This window comes from Lissotriton vulgaris, unplaced genomic scaffold (assembly GCF_964263255.1).
Source record: "Lissotriton vulgaris unplaced genomic scaffold, aLisVul1.2 SCAFFOLD_1737, whole genome shotgun sequence".
Classification (NCBI taxonomy): Eukaryota; Metazoa; Chordata; class Amphibia; order Caudata; family Salamandridae; genus Lissotriton; species Lissotriton vulgaris.
This window is the reverse complement of record NW_028255725.1, coordinates 119897-129807: the sequence shown is the minus strand read 5'-3', so window position 1 is coordinate 129807 and position 9911 is coordinate 119897. Positions and strand designations below refer to the sequence as shown.

The 9911-nt window shown below is 38.1% G+C and overlaps 1 protein-coding gene across 1 annotated transcript; it reads right to left on the bottom strand.

Moving 5' to 3' along the window:
- Nucleotides 1-6826: 6826 nt before the first annotated feature.
- Nucleotides 6827-9599, bottom strand: LOC147659022 (uncharacterized). The gene has a single exon (XM_086952033.1). The coding sequence runs from the start codon at nucleotides 9217-9219 to the stop codon at nucleotides 7741-7743; it is 1479 nt and encodes a 492-aa protein (XP_086808159.1). The 5' UTR covers nucleotides 9220-9599; the 3' UTR covers nucleotides 6827-7740.
- Nucleotides 9600-9911: the final 312 nt, after the last annotated feature.

The window sequence follows — 9911 nt, the reverse complement described above, 5'->3', positions numbered from 1 at the left end:
CTACTAGGGCATGTTATGCAGCAAAATGGAAACAATTTGTTATCTATTGTACAAATAACAATATCAATCCCCTTGATGCCTCAGTGCAAAACATCATCTGTTGCCTCTTACACTTACAGCAATCTGGACTAGCCTACACATCCATTTGCTTGCATTTAGCAGCAGTAGCTGCATACTTACAAAACAGACACCACTTATCTCTATTCAGAGTACCAGTTATTAAAGCCTTTATGGAAGGATTAAAAAGAGTAATACCACCAAGAGTCCCACCTGCACCAAAGTGGAACTTGAACATAGTCCTTACAAGGCTGATGGGTCCACCTTTTGAACCAATGCACATGTGTCCATTACAATTTCTCTCCGGGAAGGTTGCTTTTCACAATCATTTCCTTAAGGAGATTTGGTGAACTCCAGGCGCTAACTATACAAGAACCTTACTTTCAACTTCATAAAGACAAAGTGGTTCTATGAACCAATTCCAAATTTCTACCTAAAGTGGTTTCTGCTTTTCACATCAATCTATCAGTCGAGTTACCCGTGCTCTTTCCTCAACATGTTTCTGTAGCAGAACGAGTTCTACACACATTAGATGTTAGAAGAACTCTACTTCATTATGTGGAAAGAACAAAAGATTTTCGCAAGACAAAACAGTTCTTTGTTGATTTTTTGCGACCACACACAGGCAATATTATATCTAAATCAGGCATTGCACGATGGATTGTCAAATGTATCAAAACATGTTATGTGAAAAGAAAATAACCTTGACAATACCGCCTAGGGCGCATTCCACCTGCAAAATAGGGGCGACTATGGCCTTCTTAGGGGATTTTTCTCTTAGCTGACATTTGTAAGGCAGCAACATGGTCTACACCACACACATTCACCAAACCTTACTGTGTAGATGTGTTAGCGAGGCAATAGGCTAATGTAGGCAAGGCAGTAAATATAACACTTTTTCAAACAACGGCGACATCTACAGGTTAGCCACCGCTTTGGGAGTTACTGCTGTATAGTCTATGCAAAGCATGTGAACTACAGCTCACATGCCTCGAATGGATAATGGTACTTACTCAGTAACCATCTGTTCTTGGCATGTAGAGCTGTAGATTCACATTCGCCCACCCGCCTCCCCAGGTACCTACACCTATTGCAGTTCTTCTTACTTACATACAAACGCATGGACATCTCTATTCTACCTTTACTAACTCCATTCTCACCCTCTGCTCAAAACAATCTAACAATGGAGTCGCTGCCCATGAGCACTATCACCGAAAGGAGGAGTCCCCTACCTCGTGACTGGAAATACTTTGTCAAAGAAAAACAACTTGCAAACATCGGGACCCAACTCTAGATGGCAGGAGTATGCAAAGCATGTGAATCTACAGTTCTACATGCCAAGAACAGATGCTTACTGGGCAAGTAACATGATCCTTTTGGCCCCTGGGAACATGTTTGAGATTACCCGTACAATAAAATGGTGCAGTTGTAAACACATAGCATTTCTCATTTTTTACGTTTGAAACATTTTATTGAATAATACAACCTAATAAACATAATCTAATTAATAAAGCATAACTAAACATGAGCTGGCATACATATAATAGACAAAAGTGGTACATAAAACTCAACATACTGTAACATAGCATTCTGTAACACAGCATACTTATGTAGAGCAAAATTCTTCATATCAGGCAACCTAAAAAGTTAAACAATGGAAATGTTCATGAAGAAAGGAAAGAAAAGAAAGAAGGTAGGATACAGAGATTTCATTAATGTAATGCTTCCAACATATAGAAAAACAAATACAAATTATTTTTTTACACAAATCAGTACAAAAATGAAAATACTAAGAGAAATATTGTGAGCAATAATCATATTGTGAGCAATGATCATTTTATATTGTAATTCAAATTTGATTTGAATGTTCAAGGAGGCTTTTTGACTTCATCAGTGTTACTTGAGTTATGACTTATGATACAGACATGAATACTTTCTGGAAAAGAACAGCCTCATAGGGTTCAAAATCATATATTTTTCTACACTAGCAATTAAGTTATAAACTTGAATTCGATCCACTTCGTGGTTAAACACTTCTCTTTCCAACAAGCATCATAGGACCACTTATTGTTATTTTCCCAATTACTGATAATGTTTTGGGTGGCAACAACAATAAATATTTGTTCAATTTTACATTCAAAAGGAAATACATACCACGTCTAAATCATGCTGCACAACAGGGCATTTTTAGGTGTAGAATTCATTAAGGTTTGACCAGCCCTGAAACCATAACTCCTTATCTTTTGGGATTTTAAATGTCATATGGAAATAGTTCCAGCAGACCCAGCACAAGACCAGTATCAATTAGAAGATGAAGTAATTGTAATTAGAGAATATGTGCTGATAAATAATCTATTGATGTAAAATACAGTGGCCAGGCCATGTTTGTGTATCTAATCTATTTAGGTTTTAACTCCATACTCTGTTCCATAAATTGACTGAGCATAATACTTGAAGGTCCATCTCTCAGATCAGGTCATTTACAGTTTTATTTCTGATAATAGTAATTGAGATCAATGATAAACAGCTTTTAGAAACCATGGGTGGAATTGATCCTAGGTCTAAATCTAGATTATTATCTGCAACATACGCCAGAACAAACAGATACAATCTAAAAGGGTTGAATATGTTTATTATAGTGGTTTTGAGAAAACCAAGAAACACACATTGTTCCTGATACTCAGAAAATGTATCTAAAAATTATGATTACATCATATCTTATGTTGAAGGCCCAGAAACAGCTTTAGCTACTTTTCTGTATGTGACAACATTTAGAAACATATTTAACAAAACATTAAAGCTAAGTGAGATGGTTTCATTTGATCTCAAGCAATACTAATATTAAATAGGTAGGTGTACAGGTGTACAGGTTACTAACTCAACAAATGGTATTAGCAAACTTAATTTGGAGACAATTTAGAAACATAGGGTTTTACCGTTCACGAACGCCCGATTCGGTAAATCCCATGGTTTGCAATGCTAAAACCCTTTTTGAGATATACTAAGCCCATTTAAGGATTCAGAATTTGGAAGGGGGATACCCTTCTGAAACTTTAATACATCCTTGTGGTATGCATTAAGTTTTGCGACCAAACGTAGGTTGCAAAACATTATTAGGAGTCGGTAATCCAGTAGCAAACGGGAAGGAGTCCCCAAGGGGACCTTTGTGAATGTGAAAGGAAAATGGGCTGCGTTTAAAAAAATGAAAGATTCCTTTATCTAAAAGCTTTCAGAGAAACGGTAGTCTGCTGACCCCAAAAGGAACCACTTTTACCAAATGTATTATTTTTGATGGAGGTTTAATATATTTTATATTTCTGAGATTCAGGGTCTGATTTAGGTCTCGGCGGATAGTTTACTCCATCACACCGGTGACGGATATCCCTTTAGACAAAGTATAATTCCCATCGGACAAAAAGGAATTTATATTTTGCGTGACAGGATATACGTCGCCGTTGTGACACAATAACCCGTCCGAGATCCAAATCAGGCCCTTAGTCTCCAATATTTTTGTCCTGTGGTGTAAATATGTGTTCCTGTTATTTTCGTTCCCATTTCAATATTGTCATGAAATTTACCTATTGAAATAACTTTATCACAAATTTAGGGAACTCTAAAAAAGTGTTTTCACTCTTTAACTTGAAGCTTCCTAATAAAAATACTGATCTGCTAGATCATTTAGCTTTCTCCCTAAAACAAGTACAGTTTTGATTTAAGAGAGATGGTTCTTGTAGAGATACATATTGGGGTTCATTTACAAAAAACTATTATAGCGCTTCTATCATCTTTAAAAAAGTTTTAATTATGTCCACGAAACCCAACATTTTCATTTCTCTCCTATAAGTGATACATGCAACATTTTATATCCAATAATTTAACGTAATTTACTGATAAACTTATCTGGTAAAGATACATTATTTTCTTATTTCTAATGGTGTCACACATCTGGTATAGTTAACACACTTCTATTTTGGAGAAAAAAAACTGCAATGAGAAGGTATTAAATAGGATAATTAACATTCCGTTATTCTTAATGCATTTTCTTAGCACACAGAGGTATTTCCCTAAATTGATCACAATATTTCAAGGAATGTTCTGTGCTCAAATGTACAATTAAGGGGTAAGAATACATATCCTCGGCCACATGCCACTCACAGCTCAGCTGTACAGATGCATGTTTGATTACAAATGATTATGGTTTGAGCTTAGCTTAAACCTTGTACACAGTTAAATAAAGTAGCATAAGCTCAAGAGTGTGAATTTTGCAGCCATAAATAATGTCTTTTGAGGTTTTCCAACATGCAATATGGTGTCAGCGATTCATTGCAATGTGTAATTTGGCGGATGAGTGAATGGAGCATCGCCTGCTTAACTGCGAGTTGCAAAGACACATCAAAGGTATTTCACCACAAATGCAGTTGCAAATAATTTATCATATCCAGATACCCGAGTTAGGGTAGTATCTGTTGTGGGAGTTGCTACATTTTTATTACCTAAGGATAAAAGCGAATTGACTGTTTTAAATAATTCCTTAGTTGAGTTTTCAGCTGCTCTGATTTTATCTGTAAAGAAGGCAGTTTTAGTCACCTGAACCATAGTTTTATAATCTTTTATTATAGTTTTATATTGTATGTATTCCCCTAGGCTGTAACTCTTCCTCCAAAGTTGGGCTTGGTGCCTACATTTCCTTTTATATTCTCTGAGCTCATAGGAGCACCATGGTGCGGACCGATAGTTCGTCTTTGATTTAAAAGGCACTACTTGAGAGACTGCTGCATCAACCCTGCCTCATACCTGGCAGCAGCTTGCTCCACATCAAGATCAAATGAGGGCTTGGATTCACATAGAAGATTGTTTGGTTTGTTTTTATCAACTTTCTTCCTTGCACAATATTTTATTACTGTTAGTGTCTTGGCGGAAACGGACTGCATAGCTGGACCACAAAGATTAAACGAAATGCCTCTGTAATCAGTTCACACCAAACGCAGAGCTTTTCCGACCGATGAATTGATGTTATTGGTAAATATACCATCGACGGTGTGATGAGCACTGCTCAGTCTGATTTATGACCCAGGTTGCGTCACAGAGGTGAACCACTGGCGCACTGAGATATTTTGTTCTCAGATAAAAGTCCCTGACAACTTAATATTGGAGCTGTGAACAAAATTATGTTTCTGAATGATTTTCAATGGGAGAAAATAATGTTAACTCAATGATTAAGTTACTCTTCATTTAAATGTTCCCCCATTTTGAAGGGTCACATTTAAAAACAGCAGGGCCCTGACTCCCAGTGGCCAGTAGACATCGTGTCGTAAGTATAACTTTAAATTTCTCTCAATTAAAAAAAAAGATTGTATGATAGTGTACTACATATAACAGTGCAAAATATGGTGAAAGGTATGTCATGTGCAGCAAGTACATACAACACAGGCTCTCATTCACCCATATAAATATATACCATCCATATGTACACACTTGTTCATACATCCCCAATGACGGCGCTCTGACTGACACACATGGCAGCCCTGCCAAAGTACCCTTAGTCAAGTATTTTGCTCAAACTATAGTGTCTGTCTCTACAGATATTAGGCCTAAAGCAATGAAGATGGGCGTGGAGGTGGTAACTGCATGAGATGTTTGGCCTCCAGCAGCTAACAATTTTTACTTATCAGAAGTAGCTTTCACTAAAGAAAAGGTTGGAGACCCCTGCTGTAAACAGTTAATAACCTGCAACATTCAATAATTTGAAAAACACAAAACAATGCTGAACTCCACCGCAGAACGATGGGTTTCCGTTGTGCTGCTCCTGTGAATGGTGGCCCGTTTTTACACTTGCAAGGACTGCCTAAGATAGATAGGATAGGAATGATGCAAACTTGGAGGGGGAGGGGCACCATGTTATCTCCACTCTTTACAAGTGGGGCTTCAACTATATGGATCCAGCCCACAAGGTTCAGAGTTGGCCTGTGAAACAGAAGATTCCTTACTAAGGTGTACAGGATACAGCGTGATAAGTATACGGGAGAGGCAGCAATGTACTGTCCTGATTAGACCATGATAATTAACTAAAACAGTCTAAATTTGGACTATTCAGGGACTGTTTCACATGAACTATGTCTCCTGAGAATCAGTTTTGCTTAACTTTTATTGTACAAAAGTAATTCACAGTCCTGTTTATGTGTATAATATGTGGATCTGATTGTTTTATCATCATATCACTTTCAGCTTGAGCACTGTGCTGACATCACTCAGAAATGTATATATACACTTGTTACTGAGAAAACAATTAGAATTTTTAGAAATGAAAAGGACTCATCTGAATGGTATTCATTTAAAAAAGGTGAATTCATCTCTACACATGGCCTGCATATGTGATACATTCCTGTGAGATAATGAATCCACGAACCCCTGAGTTTGTTCACAATGAGAATGGTTAGAGCTCATAGGCGCTCCGGCCGTCACTCTGGAGCAGAAAGACTTTGACACGTAGCTGTGCGATGTCTCCTACCAGCAAGCAGCAATACTGCTTTAAAGTTTCAGTATCCAGTCTGGCGCCTGGGGAATATTCTCACGGTGAAGAATTAGCAGGTCAAGGAGTATCCACCAGAAACAGCGTGACCAAAGGTAAGTAACTTGTTTATTACGTTTTACTTCTGCTGTATTTTATCATGAAAATTCTTGATTCAATAATGTTAACAAAGTGTACAAAACACTGCACCCAAAATATATATTTCAGTCTTATGTAAACAAACAAGGGTGAGAAGGAGCCTTTTGGGTCTAGTACATTTTAGAAAGAAATAATGTGAATTTTGTGGCAATTAGTTGATTTTGCCAGCACTAACATTTCCCTGAGTCGAGGAGTGACCTTGAGAGTTTTGTAACTTTCAGGTACTCTAACTGCTGATTTTTGGCAATTTGTTGACTATTTTCAATCCCGCAAAATTCTTTTGAGGTTGCAAGTAAACCTATTGCAACTACAATTATTGCTCTTACATGTAAAGTCAGGTTGCATTAGAAGCTTTTCAGCAACTCAGGATGTGGGTTCCTATTCACTTGGTGTGGATGCATTTCTCATGTTTAGTGAGACTGACTTTCTTTTCTGACTAAATCCTTTCTTGCATTCAGAGCACGTATAAGGCTTTAATCCAGTGTGGGTCTTTCATGTCAAATTAGATTATATTTGTCAACAAACCTTTTCTGACATTCAGAATACCCTAAGGCTTTTTCCCCCTGTGTGAGTACACTCGTGTCGAATGAAAAGCAGTTTGTAACCAAAGATTTGCATGCATTACAAGCACTCATAAGGCTTTTCCCCAGTATGGGATCTTTCATGACATGTAACACTGTCTTTCAGATAAAAGCTTTTTTGGCATAAGGATTTTCTCCAGTGTGGGGTTTCTCATGTTGAGTGAGAAAGCGTTTTTCTCTGAAGGTTTTCTGGCATTCAGAGCACTCATATGGTTTTTTCCCAGTGTGGAGTCTCTCATGGTTAGTGAGGCTGTGCCTATCAAAGAGGGATTTCTGGCATTCAGAGCACTGGTGACGCTTTTTTCCTGTGTGTGTTTGCTCATGTAGTGTGAGACTGCATTCAAAATGTAATCTTTTCTGGCAATCAGAGCACAAACATTTATTTTGGACTGTGTGTGTTTGCTTATGGTGCTTTTAACAGCTTCTAGCTCGTTTCTAGCAGTTAGAGCTCTGATAAGTTTTTCCCCCACTATGGATTCTTACATGTTCAGTGAGATTAGATTTATGTCTGAAACTTTTTGGGCATTCAGAGCACCGATAACGGTTTTGTCCAGTGTGGGTTCTTGCATGGCTAGTAAGTCCTCTTTTTTCACTGAAACATTTTTGGCATTCGGAGCACAGATAAGGTTTTTCCAAAGAATGGGTTACTGCATGTCGAGTAAGTCTCCATTTGTTACGAAACCTTTTTTGGCATTCAGAGCACTGAAAAGGTTTTTCCCCAGTGTGGGTTCTTGTATGTTCAGTGAGTCTTCTTTTTTCACGGAAACATTTCTGGCATTCGGAGCAGGGAAAAGGTTTTTCCAAAGAGTGGGTTATTGCATGTTGAGTAAGACTCGGTTTGTTACGAAACCTTTGCTGGCATTCAGAGCACTGATAAGGTTTTTCCCCAGTGTGGGTTCTTGTATGATCAGTGAGACTGCTTTTTTCACTGAAACATTTCTGGCATTCGGTGCACTGATAAGGTTTTTCCCCAGTGTGGATTCTTATGTGCCGAGTGAGACTGCTTTTTACAGTAAAACATATCTGGCATTCAGAGCACTGATTAGGTTTTACCAAAGAGTGGGTTATTGCATGTCGGGAAAGACTTGGTTTGTTACAAAACCTTTGCTGGCATTTAGAACACTGATAAGGTTTTTCCCCAGTGTGGGTTCTTGTATGTTCAGTGAGTCTGCTGTTGTAACTGAAACATTTCTGGCATTCAGGGCACTGATAAGGTTTCTCTCCAGTGTGGGTTATTGTATGCCGAGTGAGAGTGTTTTTGTCAATGAAACATTTCTGGCATTCCGTGCACCGATAAGGTTTTTCCCCAGTGTGGGTTCTTGTATGCCAAGTGAGAGTGCTTTGGCCACTGAAACATTTCTGGCATTCAGGGCACTGATAAGGTTTTTCCCCAGTGTGGGTTCTTGTATGCCGAGTGAGAGTGCTTTGGCCACTGAAACATTTCTGGCATTCAGAACACTGATAAGGTTTTTCCTCTGTGTGGGTTCTCATATGTTCGGTTAGATACGATTTATTGCGGAAACATTTTTGGCATTCAGAACACTGATAAGGTTTTTCCCCAGAGTGGGTTCTTGCATGTCGAGAAAGACTCAATTTGCTACAGAATCTTTGCTGGCATTCAGAACACTGAAAAGGTTTTTCCCCGGTGTGGATTCTCACATGTTCAATTAGATGCGATTTACTGCGGAAACATTTTTGGCATTCAGAACACTGATAGCGTTTATCCAGAGTGAGCAATCTCACATGTTCAGTGACATGAGATTTATGGCTGAATCTTTCTTCCCCAGCTTGTGTTATTTTGTGTTGAGTGAGGCTGGTTTGAACACTGAATTTGTTCTCATAGTCTGTGTTTTTACAAGATTTATTTCTAGAGCTAATGTCACCAAGTTTGTTTTTCTTTTGCTCATATGCCATGCTAGGAGTGAACCAGATCCTTTCTAGAATCCGGCTTGTTTAGAAAATGGTCAGCATTAATCTCTGAAACAAATCATGGGCAATCTTCTTAAAACTTGAATTGAGCAAAATTTGTCTGGAAGCTGCCCTATAAGCACCTGTTGAAAGGTTTCTTGCAGATAATGGTCTTCAGGTTATGGCCTCTTCGGAAGCAACTTATTTTGTGACTGATGTTTTTCTCACATTCCTTTGTATAGGTTCTTAGCAAAGCAGTGATAAAGGTGTTAGTTGGATATTTAATGATTAAATGTTAAGTTCCATTTTGCACTGACGTAATGGCAGTAACTGAGGGCGTTAGAACATGCACAGTACTATTGTGGATCACCAGTCGCAGAACATCAGTTCCTTTTAACCTTCTTATACATTGAGCAAAGTTTGTAGTTCTGATGACAGGGATTCACATTAGATGTAGCACCCCAGTGTTCACTTAATCAGTTTTTATATTTAACAGTTCTACATATACTCCTGCATAACAGATAATGCTTAGCCAATTTACATAGAATTCATCACAGAACAGTACACAATAAAAAGGAAACATTTATTTGAGATGGTCATGGGCACAATGAAGTGGTGTATCTTTAAGGGTATTGCAAAAGAGAGGCGAGTGGTTTGAGGTGTTATATCCAGAGGCAGATAGTCTTGAAGTTTTCACT

Excerpts from the sequence above, each read along its gene's own strand:
- LOC147659022 (XM_086952033.1), bottom strand. The coding sequence starts at position 9,219 with ATGGCATATGAGCAAAAGAAAAACAAACTTGGTGACATTAGCTCTAGA.